General features: G+C 39.2%; 1 protein-coding gene across 2 annotated transcripts in view; it reads right to left on the bottom strand.

Moving 5' to 3' along the window:
- The window catches only part of PRKG2 (protein kinase cGMP-dependent 2), a 109,662-nt gene that overhangs the window by 5,743 nt on the left and 81,053 nt on the right, over positions 1–22,866 (bottom strand). For both annotated transcript variants that reach the window (XM_056111288.1, XM_056111289.1), the window contains 3 exons: positions 12,804–12,967; positions 8,552–8,674; positions 7,069–7,131 (listed from right to left, as the gene is read on the bottom strand). In XM_056111288.1, coding sequence (XP_055967263.1) covers positions 7,069–7,131; positions 8,552–8,674; positions 12,804–12,967 — 350 coding nt within the window. The remainder of the gene's footprint in view (positions 1–7,068; positions 7,132–8,551; positions 8,675–12,803; positions 12,968–22,866) is intronic.

The raw sequence follows: 22,866 nt of genomic DNA, 5'->3' as shown, positions 1-22,866 counted from the left end.
TCTTTCTGACACTTATCTTTTTTCTTTATAAACTAAGTCATATTGTATTATTTTCCATAGATCATATCATATGATGGGGCTGGAGCGATAGCACAGCGGTAGGGCGTTTGCCTTGCACGCAGCCAACATAGCCGACCCGAGTTTGATTCCTCCGCCCCTCTCGGAGAGCCCGGCAAGCTACCGAGAGTATCTCGCCCGCACGGCAGAGCCTGGCAAGCTCCCCGTGATGCATTCGATATGCCAAACACAGTAACAACAAAGTCTCCAATGGAGACGTTACTGGGCCCGCTCGAGCAAATCGATGAACAACGGGAGGACAGTGACAGTGACATATCATATAATAATGAAAATATCAAAATCTAAATTGAACAAAAGGAAAAGGTGAATAAAGGTATAACTGACTGGTGGACAGGAGACAATGGCTGCCGAAGAGAAAGTAACTGGGAATTACGGAGCCAGAAAGATAGTGCAGTGGGTAGGGTGCTTGTCCTGCATGTGGCCTACCAAAATTGATCAGCCACCACAGATGGTCCCCTGAATCCACCAGAAGTAAGCCCTGAGCACTGCCGGGGGTGTGGTCCAAAACCCAAAAGCATTTTTTAAAAGATCAAAGCAGGAGGCCTCAGGGATTTTGCTTGGGACCTGCTGACCACCCTGCTGTTTACTGTTTCCCTGCACTGAGTAATCCGTGGAGGTGCTAAGCTGGACAAGGAAAGGTGAAAGAAGTTTGGGGCTCCCAACTCCTCCCTTCCTTTAGACCAACCAGGCTCCGCCCTGACCCAATTCTTCCCTCTCAGACTATTAGGGAGAGTGTGGGAAGAAGGGCCAAGTCACAGAGACGTGTCATGGGAGGAGGAAGAGGCAGCTTCACTGGGAGTGGGGGACACTGGCAGCCATACTTCAGCACGAGGCAAATGGGTAAAGACCGTTTTACACCTTGGTTCCAGGGAGTGTAGACCGTACCTATTCCTCAGCAGTCTTGAATCCCAAGTATGCAGACAGGTGCTGCCCAAGAGCGTTCCCAGCTAGCGGGAACTCTAGTGACCCTGTAGCACCTCAAGGACTTCAGGACGCACTTGGTGTCTGGGCCCTCTCCTTGGCCTCTTCATTCCTCCATCCCCGCAGGCTACCCACATCCCCTGCCCTCATATATCTCTGTCCCTCTCCCGACTACCTTTCCACTTTCCTGACATGGCTTGAAAAATGACCAGAATGAACAGCAGGGGGAAGTTGAAGGAGGCAGCCTCAGTTTCCCCTTGCCAGTGAGACAGGAAGACCCAGTTTTCTCTTGCCAGATGCTTATCTCTCCCCACCCACCTAACACATACTTTGTCCATCAGTTCCTGCCATCACTTCCCAGGAATTCCCCAACCGTAAAGTTTTGCCCTGGGGCTTAGTCTCACAGGGAGCCACAATGCCTGAGGCAAATGGCTAGAAAGATAAACCACCAACTTCCTTACAACCTCTGGGATACTGGTTCATTGATAAGAAATGTAAAGATCCCAATTTCCACTGAAAATGTCTACGGGAAGAGCCTTTACCTGTAATTTCCGTGTATCCTCAGTAACATTTGTCAATTGATAAGAAATTCAATTGACCAGAGAGCTTTAAAAACCGCTTACTGGGCTGGAGTTATACCCACACAGCTGGTAGGGCATTAGCGTTGTATGCAGCTGACCCCAGTTCCATTCGCAGCATCTCATATGGTCCCCCAAGCACCACCAGGAGTAATTCCTGAGTGCAGAGCCAGGAGGAACCCCTGTGCATTGCCAGGTGTGATCCAAAAAGCCAAAATAATAATAATAATAAAAACCTCTTACACAAATCCCCCTTACTTGTAACGTAGCCTTACACTAAGTTCCTCCTTTTCTTTTCTCTTCTACTTTCCAATAAACTTTTCTTCTTTCCAACTCTGATCATCTTTGTTATTCAATACTTTCATTTTGAAGGAAAATACGGAAGAACCTGGGAATCGTGAACAAACAGAGACCTGCGTCCACTGCTTCTGTGTCACCTGCATAAGCCTAAGGGCAGAGCTATAGCAGGGCCCTCTCAGTGGACGAGAGGAAGGAATAAGAAGCTACAGAAAAGTCTGTAAGATTATGAAACCCGCATGAACAGGGCCAGGGATGAGATCATGAAAAAACCAGAAGTTCTTCCTGTGACATCGCTTGGATTAACCTCTATTTACACAGAGAACTCCAAGAAAAACCCACCTGGAGGGTTTGTACTTAAATTCCTACAGAAGACCTTTTGGGCTTGGCTCTTCCAAGCCCTTCCAATCCTCCCTTGAACTCCTATCTCTCTCACTTTCCACTCTTTCTCCCCACACACTGGAGACTGGAGATGCCCATATTCGGTGCTGAAGAGATTCTGTAAGGTCCCTAGGGTCGGACCCTGAGGAAAATTCCAGAGCTAAACTCAGCTAATTAGTAACTCTCCCTTTCCTGCCCCCTCCCTAGTAGAGCCTTAGCTGTGAAGCCCTTCCTTATTGGGATGTAAATTCTGAAACCATTTGTTGACTCTTCCTTGCTGGGATGTAAATTCGGAAACCCTTCCTTGGCCCTTCCTTATCTGTTACCTCTGTTAGGAACTTCTCCCTTATCCAACTCCACCTGAATGCAGGAGCCATGAGCTGAGAATCAAAGGGAACAAAGAACATAACCAAATGTCCGAGTTACCAGATGCCCACTAGCCACAATGCCTATGTACGTAAATGCTGATCTTTGAATCTATAGGCTAAGGAGTGATGCACTTTTAAATGGATTGGTTAAGAAAGTATATGTTGTTACAAATCTATTGGCTATGAAATGCGCGGGCTTTGCTGTAATGGCCGGTGAAGGCCTATATAAGATCCCCTTTGAAGAAGTTCGGGGTCTTGCCTCACCTATCTGACCTGCGTGTCTGTGTAGGCGGCTCGACCTTGGCTAGCCAGTCTTACAATAAACCTTGCTTGCTGTTTGCAGTCTCTGGAGTCTCTTTGTCGTTGAAGGGAGATCACGGTCCTAACAATTCTTCCTTTTCTCTCCCCTCACATTTTTTTTTCTTTTTGGGTCACACCCAACAATGCTCAGGTGTTACTCCTGGCTCTGCACCATATGGGACGCTGATAGTCAAACCCAGGTGGGGCACATGCAAGGCAAATGCCCTACCTGCTATACAATAGCTCCAGCCCCACCCTCACATCTTTCTAAGTAAATTTTGTTCAACAAAAACTCTCTTGCGGGCCGGGGCAATAGCACAGTGGGTAGGGCATTTGCCTTGCATGTGGTGGATCAGAGTTTGATCCCCAGCATCCCATATGATCCCCTGAGCACCACCGGGAGTGATTTCTGAGTGCAGATCAGGAGTTATTATCCACAATTTGAATCATTCAAGTGACAGGATGCACTCAGATGTGAAAAATAGTCATCAAAGAAATATCAGTGGATGAAAATTGTTCTTCATTTTTAGACTTGTATGAACTATTCTTGAAAAAAAATTTAGAGAAATAGAAGAACAAAATATAACATAAAGTTGAAATCAAGTACTTCATTACCAAGCAGGAAAGATTTAATTGTATCCTTAAAAGTACATTATCTCTCTTTTCAGATGACTGTTTGAAGACTTGATTGGTGCTTATCTTCTAAGTTAGCTCACAAATAGAAACAGGCTGAGCAAATATATGACAGTGTTTCACATTGAACTGCATGGTGTTTAAATACAAAGTTAAAGTGAACATATAGGTCTCTAAGAATAAAATACAGAAAGTTTCACTTTAGAGAAGAGTGGGAAACTGGTGGCAAATTTTAGAAAGAATTGAAAAGTGCATACTTTAATTAAATCACGATGAGATATACCGTTAGAAAGTCTTTCATGAATGAGTCTCAGTCAAATAATGTTCCCTTCACCAGTGCAAATTTCCTACCACCAACATACCCTACTTCCCTCCAACACATCTCTTACCCCAGTCCCCTCCTCTGCAGTCTGCCTCTATAACAGATAGCTCTCTCTCTTCTCTGTCTGTCCTCTGTCTCTCTGTCTCTGTCTCTGTCTCTGTCTCTCTCTCTCTCTCTCTTTCTCTCTGTCTCTCTCTCTCTCTCTCAGCACTGTGGTTTGCAATAGTCTTACTGAAAGGCAAGTTCACTTTACCTCATCTCAGCACTCAGGTCTGGTCAAGAGTGATCATTTCCAACTTTTATTGTCGTAATTCTAAGTATATACAAGCTATATGACTTGGAAAATTGTGAGGGTTTTTAACAAACCTTCTGAAGGCAGGGAGAGTTATACTTTTTAGTTCTCCATCGTTACCACACTCCAGACTGATAATCTTCATAAGCACTGTGAAAGTAAGTTGAAGTAACTGTCTCCTAGACTTGCCAGGGACGCCATGTGAATTCGGTACCTCTTATTAGTGAACTCTACCCTACCCACTGCACTCTATCTCTACAGTTTTGTCACAAAGAACATCCTGCCTGTTAAGAAGATTGAGTAAATTAATCCCTACAGGGAAAGAACTTTAAGATTTTTTCATTATCATGCTGAGGTGAGAAACTCCTTTAGCCTCAATTTGCATGTGCATCCAATCATAGTTTGACAGCTACATTTAAAGGTGCCTCAGGTAAATAAGGAAAAGATGAAGCTGGAGTTTTCGAGCTTGTTAACAATTATATCTCTGCTATTTTCCAACTACCCCAAAGCAAAATAGGAAGATGCTTCACTAATGAGAAAAAGGAGAAAAACAACATTGGAGAAATGACTTTAATTGATGAAACATTGTTCAATATGAATGGTGTGTTTATCTGTCATTTCATAATGAGGAAAGAAATTGTGATAACAGCATGTAGAAAGAAAGATAAATTGGAATCTGTGACAAGTAATGAGCTTACCACTGAAGGCAATCCAAAAGATGACAAAAAACAAATTATAAGCATTTTGATGGCTATAAAAATCCACAGATGTGTCTGTCTCACTCTCTTTCTGTCTTTTAATCTCTCTCTTTGCCTTCCCTGCTACCTCCCTGCCTAATACACTTTTAAGGCAAAGCCTGATAAGAATTTACAATGTTGAAAACTTGACTTCTTTCAGGAAAGTTCATGAATATAAAGCAGGGTTGGCAGTTTAGGACATTTTTTTTGAAGCAACACTACTGCTAAATGAATAGTGTTTTTATTCAGCAACATCTCTTCCTTTATTTTCACACCACATTGATATGTTCCAAAATCTTCAGTACAAATAACCAGAGAGAAGTAAAATATAGCAAAGTGGTTTATTTCTTAAAAGTAGACATATCGGTGTGTTCAATGGTTTCCAATAATAATATTCTGAAATTCATTGTTTTGTAATATCACTGCAGGTGAGGTTTTTGTATCCATAAGTCATAAACAAAATTTAAAAAAAACTTGAGAGTTGCAAGACTTATATAGGTATGGATTTATTTTTTTCTTTTCTGAATTTTAGCACCATGGTTTATAATCCTGTTAACAATAGGGTTTCAGGCATAACATAATCTGTCGCCATTACCCAGTATTGCCCCTAAACCTTAATTCCTCCCTGTGGTCAGCTCTTAGAGTTATTTACATTTTTCATCTCAAGGTTATACTTCCACATATATTCATATTATACATATTCCACAAATCAGAATCACAAACCATATCTATTTCATGGGAGTCACTGACAGTTCCGAAGGCTGTTTCAACAATTCACAAAATTGCAAAAAGCACACTTGAGAGTATTATTACATGAGGATAAAGTACTCATTGCCATGGAAATCCATGGACTTTACCCCCAAATTGAAATACAACATGAGGTATCAAAATGAATGTTAGAATGTTAACAGCTGCAGGAGTATAAGTTAAGAGAAAACCTAGGGATTGGGGACATATCTTGATGGGCTGGGGGTCATGGTTTGCATGGGAAAGCTGTGGACACCACAGAGAGAAGCTCCTGAAGAAGGTCCTGGCATGCTCCCCTCAGACTCCCCAGACCCCCCAAAAAAGAGATATTCACTGCTATTCACTCACATCCTTGCCCTATATCTTGAGTGAGACCAACTGTTCCCCTTCCTGCAATCCTATTTCAAAAGAACGTGGGAGCCTTGATGTCCCTGGAAAGTGAGGAAGGCTCAAAGGTACCAATTCCACTCATTCCAAAATGACATCCAAACAGACTCCCTATCACCACATGTCTCCGTCCCCAGCACTACCCGGCCTGTGATAGAACCACATCTACATGGCGAGGTTCTTACCAACCTGTCGAGCTTGATGTGGGCCCTGGAGAGAAACCCCTGAACCCTGAGCACTGCTTGGTAGATCATTTTAGTATTAAAGATCACAGACACGTTGAGATTTAGCATACTAATGAAGCACGGGTTCCATAACAGGGAACGTTTCCACATAGGGCATGTGGCAAACACATCTACATGCAATTATAAGGGTGGGGAAAAGGTTCCAACTGTTGTGCTTAAAAGTGAGAGTCCTGCAAGACTGAGGCAGCAGACCCTCCAAACACCATCTCCCTCATTCCCTCCATCCCTGCATGGATTACAAGGAACATTTGTTGGAGGCAGAAATTCCCCAGTATTTCCCAATCTCCATTTGAGAAGGGTAATGGGGACTCAATAATTGATCTGTGACAAATGGAAAGTCATATTTAAAGCAAATAATAATATTATTAAATAAACCTGAAATGGAATAGTATGCAGCAATGAATTCAGATAAGCCATTATATATATATTATATATTAATTTGAATATCAAATGTCAAAGTTAGTTATTATGGTAACCAAGTTGATATAAAATAATAAACGTTAAGCTTCTATACAAAATTAAGCTGTTATAACTAATAAAAGAGATTTTTGTAACTTTTTTTTATGATTTCTTCCATTCTAGAGATGAATTTTCAGTATTAGAGCTATCACTTTGAAACTGATTACTGTAACTGCATTTAGAAAAACAGAAGTTAGAAATAAAGCACCATAAAAGGAAAAATATGGAGTCTCTAAAGAGATTCTACGGCATATAGAAAGAAATATCAAGCTTACCACATTTTAAAATAAATATTTTTTTGAGCAAAAAATGTCACTTTGTACCTGTGTTTCTTAATGTCATTGATGCCATTCTTCAGATTTCCTAGTCTTTCTGTTGGATTTTGCCTAAAAAAATTTAAATGACATGATAATTATGCTTGATTAAAATTTTAAATTAGAATTTACTTCTCTTTATTCAATGATTCATATATTCAACAATAGTTATAGATCTAAGGATCAGACATCTGAGTAAGAGGAGATAGAAATCTCTTGCTCTTCTCAGCTCCAGTTACAGTCAAATGGAATCAGCAGGAGATGCATATTTTGTTTTTAAGTTTTGGGGCCACATCCTGAGATGTTCTGGACTAACTCTTGGTTCTGTACTCAGAAATCACTTCTAGACTGCTCAGAGGACCATAAGAGATGTGGGAATGGAATCCAGACGGGTCATATGCAAGGTAAATGCACTATTAGCCATTCTATCTCATGGCTTCCAAATATATTCCCATACTTTAACTCAAATGAATCAGTGCTTAAAGGAAGAGCAGGATGCTAGCTCCCCAACACTATGGAGAAAACCATGGAGAACTTTAGTGCCTCTCAGTCAGAGCCATGTGGCCTGCTCTGATGCCCCAAGATACTGAATGAGTACCATAGGTGAAACTCATGCATATAGGGGTCCATGGCATGAGACCCGGGGGTCATTCTACAGGACATGGGGCCCACTGGATAGAAAAAAATGGCCGGAAAGATTCCATGGTTGGAAAAAGATTACACCAGAGCTAGCCGCTTAGAATAAGATAAAAATTTCTGTTGGAAAACCACACATTTTTCTAAAGTCACTAAATTTTAAACCTTAAAAAAGAGTTTAGACACAAAGAAAACAAGCAGCAAAATAAAGTAAAACAAAAATCTAGTTATCGTCTATTCTTCTATAAATGGTCTATAATGGTAACTTAAAATTTGGAGTACTTTAAATAAGGCTAGAGAAATAGGTTCTCAAGAATGGAAATCCAACAAAGGGATTTACTTTCTTTATCATAACCACGAATTTTCTGTCAAAATAACAAGGTAGAAATTATTTACTCCTTTATAAAATTAGTATTTGTGATTTTATTTTGCTTAATAACTGATGAAGATGACTGCCAAAGATAAAGTAAAATATTCAGATCTCTTATAAACAGCATAATCCAGTCGAATTACAATTATGTTTGGAAACTCAAATTCCTAGAATGGAATACAAATGGGAAATATTGTTTGTTTATGTTTTCTGAGCCATGCCCAGTGATGGTCAGGACTTAACTCCTACCTCTACACTCAAGAATAACTCCTGGACGTGCTCAAGGGGCCATTTGAGATGCCAGGGGTCAAATCTGGTTCAGCTGCATACAAGACAAGTTCCCTACCCACTAACTAACTTGCTGCCCCAGGAAAATTATTTTTAAATATAATTTAGCTACATTTAAAAAAATAAAATTCCTAATTTAAAAATATGAAGCCTTCATAATTTTCCCCCAAGAGCTTAGTGTTTTGAAGTACCAATTACCTGCAAAGTCTTCGAATCAAATCCTCAGGTCTTCTTGTAATCTTTCTGGGAAAATCCATTTTTTCAATTCCTTTGAGAATCAAATTGTAGGTCATCATTTGGTCAACACCAGAAAAGGGTGGACTATTGGGGGGAGTAGAATAGTATAACAGGTATTAGACACATTTATAACAAAATTCCTTTTCTTCCTCTTTCATCATTTTTCCTTCCTACTCTCTCAGTTGTTTCATAAGAATCCTTAATATAAACTAAAATATAGTTAACTTAATTTTATGACACTTAATAAACTAGTCACACATATTTATACAAGTTATTTTTCAGATAACTAAGTGAAAAAGAAACAAAAGAAGAGGAATAAAATAACGTGTGATTTTAATTTTTTAAAGAACGAATAGGAAACGTTTCTCTCATAATTTGATAATCACAGAGCTAAAAACCAAGAGGGATGAAGAAGGTGTGCTGTTATCTGTGGGCAGGAAAAAAAGTATAAAGACTGTGAGTCAGGACTGAGCATTCCTTCTTGCAGTAGGCAATGCCGAAGAGAAGGGATGAGTTTGCATAATGGTATAAGGGAGGAGTACAATATCATATAGAACCAGTGAATTCTGGTAATCATCTGGAAATGGGTTCACATCTAACAAATCTAATTTACAATAGCCCATGTAATCTTTATTTTAGTGTGTGGAGTATAATTTGCGATGGTGTTTCAGGTGGGAAAGTCTGGAGTAGAATGACCATGATGTAGATGGTGAGGTATAGCTGAATTCTAGGTCTTTAGATGGTAAAAGTCAAGAGGGTTTGTCTGGCATGAGGAAAGGTTTCTAGAACCATGCTGAATAGAAGAAAATATGAAGTCTTGCACTTCCCTGCAGCTTCAATGAAAATGGACAGTGTCATGTTAAAGGAAGTGAGTGACAAGGAGAAGGACAAATATAAGGTGACCTCCATCATGTGTGGAGTGTAAAGAGATAGGAGTAAGGAATAGATAATGGTCAAAGAGAACAAGCCCTGAGATTTTTCCAACAGAATTGAATCTGCCAAATGCAAGGTGAGAAATGGGGAGGAGAAAGGGGACCTAGGGATAGTGGTAGGAGAATAATGGCATTTGGTAGTTGTAGTGCAGTTAGCACTGTATGTCTAAAACATTACAACAAAGTAGATCATCATACTGCAATTAAAACTATGATGCTGAATAGGTTTGCCATATAGAATGGAGCTAATGCTTAGGGTAGGACTGCCAAGGTCAAAGCAAGTTACAGGAAAGAAAATCAAGACTTATTTTTGGAACATCCAAAGGGATGATATAAGCAAATAGCAGAATTTATGAGTCTTGTATGGGAGGATGAGATCCATTTATTGTGGAAAGGTCGGACTACAGCTGAATCTTACGAAGACAATGTTTATGAGAAACAGCCTTGTTCCTGACGCTCCATTCGCTCTCAACGGAACCACCATCTCCGAATGCAACAGTTATATATACTTAGGTCGAGAAATCAACATGATGAATGACCTGGCACTTGAGTTATGCAGGAGGAAGAGAGCGGCTTGGAATGCCTTCAAGAGCATTGAAGAAATAACTAAAAGGACAAAGAACCTCCAGCTACGAGCACATCTCTTTGATTCCACTATTCTTCCTGCATTAACATATGCCTCAGAGACCCGGACCCTACGAAAACAGGATGAGAACACTATTCGGGTCTCTCAAAGAGGAATCGAAAGAACTATGCTTGGAATATCACGATTCACTCAAATGAGAGATAGAATCCGGAGTTCTGATCTTCGTCAACGCTCAAGAATCAGGGACGCTGTCTCATTTGCCAAGACATCAAAAATCAGATGGGCTGGACACGTAATGAGGTTTACAGACAACCGCTGGACTAGAGCCATTACTGATTGGATTCCACGAGACATCAAAAGATCACGTGGACGCCCACCTATAAGATGGTCAGACTTCTTCGTCAAGACCCTAAATGATCGGTTTGAGGCTCTACATGTTCCTAAAATGAACAGATACCATTGGGCTACGCTAGCACGCAACCGGGATGAATGGAGACGTTACTGGCACCCGCTCGAATAAATCGATGAATAACGGGGATTAAGTGATTAAGTGATTAAGTGATGGGAGGATAACAAGGATGGAGCTATGTTTCCAAAGCATCAACAGACAGTATAGGAGTCATAAAATTTCATAATATCCAGCAAGTAGATGCAAAAGAGATAAAGGTTTGAAGTCACCCAGCAATGACAGGTGTGGGTGACAAGCCAGCAATGGAAAATGAGAAGATGTCACCAAAGTTGGAACAAAAAGAGAGAAAGGAAGGTCCTAGACACCAAGCCCCATAGTATTTCATGCTAAAATGAGTATAAACCAAGGGAACTGACCACTACATGTGTTGTTTTATTTAGTTATTAGTATTTGTTTATATTTGGAGGTCACACGTGGCAATGCTCAGGACTTATTCCTGGCTCTGAATTCAGGAATCACTTCTGGAAGAACTCAGGGGACGATATGGGATGTTGGGGATTGAACCTGACTTGACTGAATGTTAAGCAAATGTCCTATCACGGTGCTCTCCCCAACCCCAGCTGATTATATTTTAAAATACACATTTGCCTATAAAAATACTTTAACTTTCATGTTTATTTTATTATCATTTTATTTTTTTTAACTGAAAATGACTTTTATGAACTATGTTATATTTCAGCATACTTGAACCTATTAGTACTGACAGTTCTCATTTGTGGAAATAACCATGAGACAGGTGAGTCAAGTTCTCAATAATCTATATCTCGCTTATAAAAGGAAAAATGATGTAGAAATTTTTTTAAAAAGTATTGCTGCAATATTTTTGTTTATAGATTTACCACCATATTATGTTTTGTTTTGTTAGATCTTTTATCATTTTCATTTAGATCCCAATTCTCTAGGATGCAGGGAGCTCAAAATGAACTTCTCTCATGTCCTTCCCTGAAAATATTTACAAAAATAATTTCCTAATAATTAGTGTCAAAAAATAGAAACTCCTAGTTACTGGATTTTCCCCCACTTCTTCACAACCTCACTTATTTTTATGACAATTTATTTCGGCCAAAGAGGACCAATATATATATACATATACATATACATATATATATATACATATACATAAATATATGTAGTCGCCAGTTAGCTACAGAAAGTAGCATATTTCTCTTTAAAAAGCAACTCGCAGATTTCCTAGGTATGAGGATGCAATTCATGAAAGAGAATTTCTTGCATCCCTTAAAAATGTTTTTCTGAAATGACCAGTTAGTTCTCTCTTATTTTCTTCAAAACCATAAACAATACATATTCAAAACTGACTTCAGAAGACATAAAACAATATTTCTTATAGGTTTATTCAATGTGTGTGGGTATGACCGTAACAGGATACAGTCAACCAGGTAATTTAATATCGAAGCTTATAGTCTAAAATGTTAAAGAAGATTCTATGAAACTCTCTTTCTACAACTTTTTACAAAGTATGTCTCAAGACTTTGAAGCATTTAAAAATTCTTTGTAAACTGCAAGATACTATATAAATGTGAGGTAATATTACATATAGCCTAGATGTGTATGTGTACATACAAATGTGTGTGTATGTGTGTGTGTGTAGAAATCTGAGATCCCGTATTCATTAATCTAGCCTTTTATCTCACCAGGAATGACAATTCAATTTTAACTGCTAAAACTCCCACTGTGTCTTGTCTCTGTTCATTAGCACATCTAGAAAGCAACTGACAAGGAGATTAAAATTGAAATGCAGCAATGTTGCTTTCTCATAGCATTTCTGATTAATGATTTATTGGGAAGATGGAAGAACATGACTAAACTTGGTTTAAAGTTCAATGAATTTAATTGAACTGTGATCGCTATTTTCTCAATTGCAAAATAATATATAAGAAGAAATAGTCATAAAAGTCATGACTTTAATTCCCTTTCTTACTCTTTTTTTTTCAAATGATCATATCCCTCACACACTTAACATAATAGGCTTTACCATTTTAGGGAAATTTTGGGAAATGTATACTCTTTTTTTCCTCAGCTTCCTAAATGCTTTGTCATCAGATGAACTAGCAAACATACTACATGTGAAATACTGAAAAGAGGAAAAGACATTATACTTAGTAAAAGTAAATTTACAAAATATTAAGTTCATATCCATTTTTAAATCACTAGTAAGTTATTTTAGAACTTTTTTTGAAGAGGTTGAACATAACTTGAGTGACTTACTTGCCCGTTAAGAGCTCATACACTAGAATTCCCAGTGACCAAAAATCTACACTGAAATCGTGTCCTTTGTTGAGAATAACTTCTGGGGCAACATATTCTGGAGTTCCACAGAATGTCCATGTTTTTTGTCCAGATCCTATTTTCTTAGCAAATCCAAAATCAACCTAGAAAAGAATGTCAAAGAATTGTTCAGAAACCATAGAGCTCAATTGTTCTTTTCTTTTTCTTAAAATCTTTTATCAATTGAATCACTGAGATAGACCCTCACAATGTTGTTCATGGTTAGGTTTCAGTCATACAATGTTCCAACACCCATCAGACTAATGGGAGGGAAACTGGGGTCAATCAATTTCTTTTTAAATCGCCCCCTTTCCCCAATCTTCAATCTATATCTGTCCCCTAATGTTAGTGGAAACACACACACACACACACACACACACACACACACACACACACACACCCCAGAGCCTCTTTTTTCTGGCAAGGCCAAGTATAAATCTTTTTTCATCAAGAATGTTCCATGCATTCATATCTACATTTATAACATATAGAAGACCAGGGGAATAGTTAGCAAGTGGAATAGCACTGCAGTGACATATGCGAAGTTCAGGATTAAATAACTTTCAAGTCAAGGGTTGTATTCAGTGGAAAGAGGAAATGAGATGGAGCAGTTTGATCCTTGCACAGGAAGTGTCATTATAACAGTAATAATAACAACAACTGAGAGAATGGGGGTTTAAATTCTGTATTTTTTTTTCTTTTTTGGGTCACACCTGGTGATGCTCAGTAACCCAGTTTTGGGTTACTCCTGGCTTTGCCTTCAGGAATCACTCCTGATGGTGCTCAGGGGACCATATGGTATGCTGGGAATCAAACCCGGTCAGCCTCATGCAAGGCAAATACCCTACCCGCTGTGCTATTGCTTCAGCCACCAAATCTGGAATTTTAAAAAAAGTAGTATGAACCATTTCCACACCTTCCTAGTTTTAGCAGTCCAAAGGAAAGACAGGAGCACCCCATCTCAACTTTGGTTGGGCTGCTTAAATTTTCAGCTCTTTGAAGAGACGTGACTATTGGATAGCACCTCCATCAAATTAGCGTGAAAAGATCCCATCAGCACTCGCTATGGGTTGTGTTAAGCTCACAGGCAGAGTTGACCAGGAGACATTGAGCAGATAGACAAGATTTACACAATCATGATTAACTTTAGGTGGTGCAAGCTATATAGAAATCTGTGCAAAGCATTAACTCAGAAGATCAAAGAACATATTCTTCCGTGACATTAAGAAAATGGCTGGAAAAGATTTCATCAGGAGGAAACACTGGCACTCAGCCATGACTGAGCTTAGGAATTCTCCCAGGGTAATAGATTGGTGCTACCCTCAACTGTCTCCTCTGTTTCTCAGAGGCTCAACTCAATAAAATCCGCACCTCATAGTGTTTCACAAACAAAAATTTAAAAAATAAATGTAGATGATGAAGAATGGGCACTGGTGGAGGGATGGGTACTGGATCATTGTATAACTGAAACCCAAGCACAAAAATCTTTAAGTCTACAACTGTACCTCATGATGTTTCACTAATAAAAATTAAAAAATAAAATAAAATCTGCAGAGAATAGAGACAGCAAAGAAGGCTGGAGTAGCAAGAAGTCCCTCTTTGAATCGAGGCAGTGTATAGGAGTGAAACCCTGCCCTGCAGAGCAAACAGTTGGTTTCCTTCCACAAGGGTCATTTAGCACGTACTTTTCATCTCAAATACATACAGATATTATTTTAATAAACCTCCTTCACCTCACTCATGTAAACAGGCACACAAATTACACACAGACTGTAACATGCAATTTTAATAGCTTCATTACTCATGAAGTATCTCGGTAATACGGCAATATCCTTGGCTAAAATAATTAAGTAAATAAGGCTACCATATTAAAATTAGCCCTCACCTATGAAAGTATCAGTTCATAAATTATGAACTCGAGCTCTCATTTATTTGTCCAAATATTAATGTTAAAGGGTTTTTTTTGGTTTTAACTTAACCTATCTCTAAGAAATTTACCTGCTTTTATCTCTAAGAAATGTAATGTTCTTTAGAGTTTATGACACAACATTATGAATTTCCTTATTAGAGAAGGGAATTTAAACAATATTATTTTTGTTGTTGTTCCCTTTTCTTTTCTCCACACAGTATGACACCTAAACATTCTATCTGAGATGGCAGGGGATATTATGAAATTAAAATTTGAAACTAGCAAAGATTAGCTTATCTACTTATTTCTAGAGTAAGAACCAATGTGAAATTCAAGATAATTTTCTAAAAATTGAAATTTAAAAGCCACAAAGACTATGTTTATAATTGCATTTATGAGCACTTATATGTGAAAATATCATATTTCCCCCTTTTTAAAATAATGATCGAGCAGTCTTTCAACTTTTTTCTTCCCATTGAATTAAAATTTTCTTTTTAATAGCTATTAGAAGCTAACTGGCCATTTAGGGGCAATTTCTTAGTTTGCAAAGTGGTAAATTTTAATTTGAATAGTTGGTTTTGCTTTTGTAATATTTGCATATTGGCGACAAGATATAGTAATAACTATATTAAGACTTAAAGAGCTACAAAAACTTTCTACTTTCCTCTTATCCTTTGGTCTAATCAGCTTTATTCTAATTCATTTGGTCAGCAGAAAATGATACTCAAACTTAATACCAAAGTAGCACTCCCATCCCGTTGTTCATTGATTTGCTCAAGCAGGCACCAGTAACATCTCCATTGTGAGACATGTTAGTGCTTTTGGCATTTTGAATATGCCATGGGGAGCTTGTCATGCTCTTCCATGTGGGCAGGATAGTTTCGGTAGCTTGCCGGGCTCTCTGAGAGGGATGGAGGACTCGAACCCAGGTCAGTCGCGTGCAAAGCAAACACCCTACCTGCTGAGCCATCACTCCAGCCCACTACCAAAGTAATCAGGGTAATATGGATCAGTTCTGATGTTAAGTTTTGTGCTCTTTCTATAAAACCATATACTTCCTCTGTTCTGTGCCACCGTGGATACTACCAATAAAACTCTCTCATTTTTTTAAACACTATTAATTCTATGCAAAGGGAATGTGAGTTACTTTCATATATTTATTGAATGTATATGTACACAGCACCATGTATCATGCAGAAAACAAAGTCCAGTCTTATCATCAAGAAAAGAACAATCATAAGAAATTACACAATGTCACATGTACTTTTATAGGTAATAATTCTGCTATCAAAAAATACTCAGCAGAGTTAGTTATAGAAACACAACTTTCATGGTAGTCAAGAAAAGACCCCCAAAGAGATAAATTAGAGCAGACTGGAACAGGAATGTCAGAGCAATAAGAAAGTGAGCTCAGTAAAAATCTAAGAGTGATTTTGCAAAAGGAGAGTGAGTGCAAAGGCTGAGGCTTTAGGAATAAGTAGGGTTAGTTCAAAATTTGGCAAGAGAGTCAGTGTGACTGGTCCGGAGTGTGTACAGGGCAGAGAGGCAGGAAGTTAAGGCAGACAGTGACTGGAAAACCACGCAGAAAGAATTTCTCAAAATTATCAAAATTTTCTCAAAATTACCCTATGGGCACAATGGATAATTTTGAGAAAGGCATATGCAAGGCCTGGCTAATGTGGCAGAATTTATTCTCTGCAAGAAATCAGACTCCCCACGTTTTCTCTCTCAATCTCTACTAGCCTTTTGAGAACTCTGAAGAAACTACACACAGGTTTTCCTTATCTGTACTGACAATCCATTATTATACTTTATATTACTCTGAGAGTTTACAAACATTACGGCTTCAAAACTTTTAATGAACTAAGAGGTTTTAAGATTTTTTTAAAAATATGCAATCATGGTTGCATCACTTAGAAATTTAAAAAAATAGTATTGTGGTTCTTTGGAGCTTGTGTTCAGTAAGCATTAGCATTTCCCAGAAGATTCTCTCTGGGTTTGTAAATTGGTCAGATATTGGTGACCATAAAAAATTGGTTGCATAAAAATGGATCCAAAATGACCAGTCTAATTAAGCCAGATGATTCATGGAGACATAACATTCCAAAATATTTATGTGGTATTTTTAGGACACTTTCTTTACCCAAGTCTAGACAAGGGTAAAATGGAATCTGTTTATTCTCTCTGCCAACACCAACAATAATTTATGTCCTTGTGATACAAACTTCCGTCCACTAAAATAAACAACGGTAGGTATTGACACTGACCAGAAATAGAGAGAAACTAAGGTATGGGGTGGGGGAATCTTTTGTAGCGACATGTACTCTTTATGGTTGAAGCAATTAGAGTAAGAAGTGGGCAAGATGAAGGAGATATTCATATTTATGAGAATAAGCTAAAAAACCAGTAGGGAATACATCTCATATGTCACCACCACTAATGTTTTCCTAAAGTTTACAGAAACAATTGCTTTCTCTTAAGAACTTTTTTAACGCTGTTTGTATCACTCAATTGCATCCCATAGCATCATCTCTTGGTTGTGTGTGAGTAAATCAAACACTATGCAGAGAGGCACTATATCCTATTCATTATACCCAGAACCACATTTGGCACACAGGAAAAGTTCAACATCTGCTGTAAAAACTAAATCTGACTGAAGAAATATCTGCTACTGGTTCAAATAAGATATATATATATATATATATATATATATATATATATATATATAAAAGTCTACTCGGATTGGGACTGGGCCTTCTCCACCCAGACCCCCCATCTTCCAGTAGGTAGGCTTTACCCCCACCAGCTACCGCCAGCGCCAGGTTGGTCTCATCAACAGCCAAGACGCAGAGACTATAAAACCCAGCTCTCAGAGGAAAACAGCGCAGAGTCTCCTGCCCCCACGCCTGGCTATCCTCACCGGGGTCCCTTGGAGGGGGGAGGGTTGAGTTTCTTCCCCCCCCACCCCGAGCAGAGCCCCAGCAGCTGAGGACCTCCGGAGCCAGCCACGGCCATGCTGGGACCACTCTCCACATGTCCGGATGGGCTTCATGCATGAAAGAACTGGCAGAGGAACCCAGGCATGCGAGTCCCGGGGCTGAGGTCTCCAAGCCTACTCAGATTGGGACTGGGCCTTCTCCACCCAGACACCCCCCCCCCCCCATCTTCCAGTAGGTATGCGTCATACCCACCAGCTGCCGCCAGCACCAGGTTGGTCCCATCAACGGCCAAGACGCAGAGATTATAAAACCCAGCTCCCGAAAGCGTGCGCGGCGACATTCGTGGCCACAGGACATCTTATTATCTTATTTTTCCTTTGGAGAACCTGGCAGGCTACCAAAAGTATCCTGCCTGCACGGTAGAGTCTGGCAAACTTCCCATGTCGTACTCAACATGCCAAATACCAGTAACAATGATGGGTCTCATTCTCCTAATCCTGAAAGAGTATTGAAATGGCTCTTTTAAAATCTCAGGACTAGGAAGAAGGAGATGTTACTGGTGCCTGCTCGAGGAAATCGATGAACAACAGGATGATGGTGATCGTGATATATATATATATATATATATATATATATAATATATATGTGTGTGTGTGTATAAAGTATATAATCTTCACAAAACTTCAATGAGTTAGGGGCTATTACCTCCATGTTAAAGATGAAAAAATTAATGTCCCCTCCTAGATAGTTGAGGGGAGACTTGAACCAAATTTCCTAAGATAATCTTTCTACTATATTTAAATTGATGAGGAAGTGGTAGATACTTAAGAAAATCCTTGGTTTTATGAAGAGAGTTATCTATTTACATGTTTTATCACCTCCCTTTCACTGATGACATCATTCTAAAAAACACCAAACATCAGCCAAGGCACAAATGCTGGCCGACTTCGACCGTGGGTGTGGAAAGGTAGGGCTACAGGTGAATCTCATGAAGACAATGTTTATGAGAAACGGTCTCGTTCCTGACGTTCCATTCACTCTCAATGGAACAAACATCTCTGAATGCAACAGTGTACCTAGGTCGAGAAGTCAACATGACGAATGACCTGGCACCTGAGTTGCGCAGGAGGAACAGAGCAGCATAGAACACCTTCAAGAACATTGAAGAAATAGCTAAGAGGATGAAGAACCTCTGGCTCTGAGCACATCTCTTCGATTCCACTGTTCTTCCTGCATTGACATAAGCCTCAGAGACCTAAGCCCTACGAAAACAGGATGAGACCGCTATTCGGGTCTCCAAAAGAACCAAAAGAGCTTTGCTTGGAGTATCGCACTTCACTCAAGGTAGAGAAAGAATCCAGAGTTCTGACCTCCATCGATGATCAACAATCAGGGACGCTATCTCATTTGCCAAGACGTCGAAAATCAGATGGACTAGACATGTAATGAGATTTGGAAACGACTGCTGTACTAGAGCCGGTACCGACTGGATTTTGGGACGTCAAAAGATCGCATGACCACCCACCTATGAGATGGTCAGACTTCTTTGTAAAGACCCTGAACAATTGGTTTGAGGCTCTTTGTGTTCCTAGAACAAGCAGACGCCATTGGGCTACACTAGCACGCAACAGGGATGAATGGAGATGTTACTGGTTCCCGCTCCAGCAAATCAATGAGTAATAGGATTTCAAGTGATCGAGTGATCACTGACTACTTTCAATTTGTGCATTGTGTTTTAGACTGTCAAATTCTTTTTCATGGCCTTCTTTTAAAGTGATGACCATTTTCCCTTATTCTCATTCAAGTTCTACCACTCTCAACAGACCTGTTTTCTAGCATTTTCTCATCTCAAACTACATATTATAATGATAATTATTACTTTATAACATTTAAAAAAATATTTTTGGGGATGGGCTGGAGCAATAGCACAGCGATAGGGCATTTGCCTTGCGTGCGGCTGGCCTTACTGAGCCAGTTTCGATTCTTCTGTCCCTCTTGGAGAGCACGGCAAGCTGTGAGAGTATCTTGCTTGCACGGCAAAGCCTGGCAAGCTACCCTTGACGTATTCGATATACCAAACACTGTAACAGCAAGTCTCACAATGGAGACGTTACTGGGGCCCGCTCAAGCAAATTGATGAACAACGGGATGACAGTGCTACAGATTTTTGGGGGAGGATCTCCTACGTATTGCTCAGCAGGCCCTAGTCCCACAGGTAATTCTCAGACTTTTGGCCCAATGGAAGTGTCCAAGGATAGGGTGCTGCTTGGGGGTCTGCACTGCTGGGGGTAAACCAGGTACCACTGCAATACTGGGGGCTATAGAGTCAACACCCAGAGGTGTTTGGGGGACCATGGAGTTCCAGAACACAAGTCCAGATTGAATATTTGTCTTGCTGACCCTTAACTTTTTGTTGGCTTGTTTGGGGGTGAGGGGTTGGGGGATGCACATCCATCTGTGCTCAAGGATCACTCCTGGTGACATCATCAGGGACCATATGCAGTGCCAAAGATCAAACCTGGGTTGACCGAGCACAAGGCAAATGTACTATCTGCTGAACTTTCTCTCTGACCCAGATAATACTTTTTTTTTTTTAGGAACTTCAGTATTATTTTTGGTCTCTTTTTTATTTTTTATTTTTATTAGTGAGACACCATGAGGTACAGTTGTAGACTTACATATTTTTGTGCTTGGGTTTCAATTATACAATGATCAAGTACCCATCCCTCCACCAGTGCCCATTTTCCACCACCACGGGTCCCAGTATCCCTCCCACCCCCCATACCCCTCATCTCACCCTGCCTCTGTGGCAGGGCATTCCCTTTTGTTCTCTCTCTATCCTTTGGGGTGTTGTGGTTTGCAAAAGAGGCAATGAGTGGCAATCATGTTTGGTCTATAGTCTACTTTCAGCATACTTCTCCCATCCTGGGAGGATCCTCCCAGCAGATAATACTTTTTTAACCCTTTTAAAATTTAGTTTCCTTGGAGATGCAATTCTCAAATTTGTTGGTTATATTTTCTCAGAACTTTAAAGATATTATTCCAGATTTTTAACTAATATTGTTTATGTTAAGATGAATGGATGTAGTCTTTTACTACAGCTAAAAGACTAAGTTTTGGGGGCTGGAGTGCTAGCACACTGGGTATGGCGTTTGCTTTGTACGCAGCAGACCCAGGTTCAATTCTCAGCATCCCATATGGTCCCCTGAGCACCACCAGGAGAAATTCCTGATTGCATGAGCCAGGAGTGACCCCTGTGCATCGCCGGGTGTGACCCAAAAAGCAAAAAATAAAAAAGACTAAGTTTCATTCCTTTTTCTTTGTTAGTTTTTATGCTTCATTTTTGTTTGTTTTGTACTTTCTCTACTGCACTCACTGGCATCCAAGGTATCCTACGGATTTCCTTTTGGTATTTCAAGCCATCCCCTCATTTCACAGACTAGGCCTTGCTCTGTGAGACCAATACATCTCAGCATCTCAGTAGGAATCCTGGTATGTGACCTCCAAGAGTAGATCTTGAAAGGCCTTGTTGTCATTTTGATGATGAGTTCTAAGGGAAGTCTGCCACCCACGCATGAGTTATTCAGTCAGTTCCATGAAGAGGCCCATGTAGTTAACAGAATTAAAGGCATCAACTAATAGTCACCATTAGGTTGTCAGTCAACAGCTAATTATATCATGTTTGAATCACCCCGGCTTTAGTCAAGCCTTCAGGTGACTACAACAACCCCAGCTCAAATCTGACTGAAACTTTGTCTGAGACCCCATGTTAGAATCACCTAATCAAACCACTCCCAAATTTCTCTGTCCCCAAAACTGTAAGATCAAAATGATTATTGTCAATAAGCCAAGTAGCTTTATACTGATTTATTATGCAAAGATAGTAGTTATAGTAAGTATAATTAGTCCCAGCTGGGATTTGTTGGGGGTGCTTTACTTGATGATTGGTGATGATTGGTGCTTTTTTTGTAACTTCTGGAAAATTCTCTGTCATTATTTAAATACCGATTTCCTCATTTCCTATATTGCTTATATCTTGGACTCTAAATGTTTTAGAAATTTTTATTCCTTTTTCCAAGTCATCTCATTCAGTTCATTGATTTTTCTCTTTATCTGTAAATTGGCTATTATAAACCTTTCCATTACACTTTCAAATTGATGTATAATTTATAAGCAATTGAAATTCACAGATTCTTGCTATAAGATTAATTGAATTTTGAGGCAGATTAAATGCTTATAACCACACCAACATATGGTCAAATTACAGGCAATTCATTTTCTCAAATAGTTACGTCAGGCCTCTGTTCAATCATATGCATCTCCCAGAGGCAATTGCCTATTCATCAATTCTAGTTTTGTTCTTTAATTTTTTTTTGTTTCGGGGACCACATCCGGAGATGCTCAGGGCTTACTCCTGGCTCTGAGCTCAGGGATCAGTCCTGGCGGGCTCCAGGGACTGATATGGGGTTCCAGGGATTGAACCCGGATTGGTCACATGTAAGGCAAGAACCCTATCACTGTACTATTGCTCTTTCCCCTATATTTCTTCTTTAATCTTTGTTGTAAATCTTTAGATTTTTATGTCTCCCATCTGTTCTCTATTATTTTAAAATTCATTCATATTTTTGCCTGTGGTATTTAATAAATTCATAGTGCTAAGTCATATTCTATTAATGAATATACCTCTGTATGTTTACATATTCAGATAAGTATTTGGGCTGTTTCTAATTTAGGGATTTAGGAATAAAGCGACTATGATAACACTTGCCCTAGATTTTTAAATGATTTCTTTTTTCTGTAAATACCTGGATTAGTAGATCTCATCACAGAATTCGTACATGCTTGATTCTATCAGAAACTAACAAATATCCTTTAAAGGGTTTATAATTTCCTTTCCCAAGTACAAGAAATTGAGGAAATGGTTCTTCCCAGCAATCATATTTAAACATTCCAGTGACTGTGAAATGATAACTCTTTGTGGTTTTAATTTTTATTTCTTTGATAACTAATGAGATGGTTGATTATTCTGTAATATTTTGTGTGAAATGTTTTTCCAGATCTTTAACAATTTTGACCAAATTACTTACTTTTTAAGTTATTGAGTTGTGGGACTTCTTTATGACTTTCTGTATATAAGTGCTAAATTTTACAAATA

This window comes from Sorex fumeus, unplaced genomic scaffold, assembly GCF_029834395.1.
Source record: "Sorex fumeus unplaced genomic scaffold, SorFum_2.1 ptg000013l, whole genome shotgun sequence".
In the NCBI taxonomy this organism is placed as follows: domain Eukaryota; kingdom Metazoa; phylum Chordata; class Mammalia; order Eulipotyphla; family Soricidae; genus Sorex; species Sorex fumeus.
This window is presented reverse-complemented; position numbering and strand designations above follow the sequence as displayed.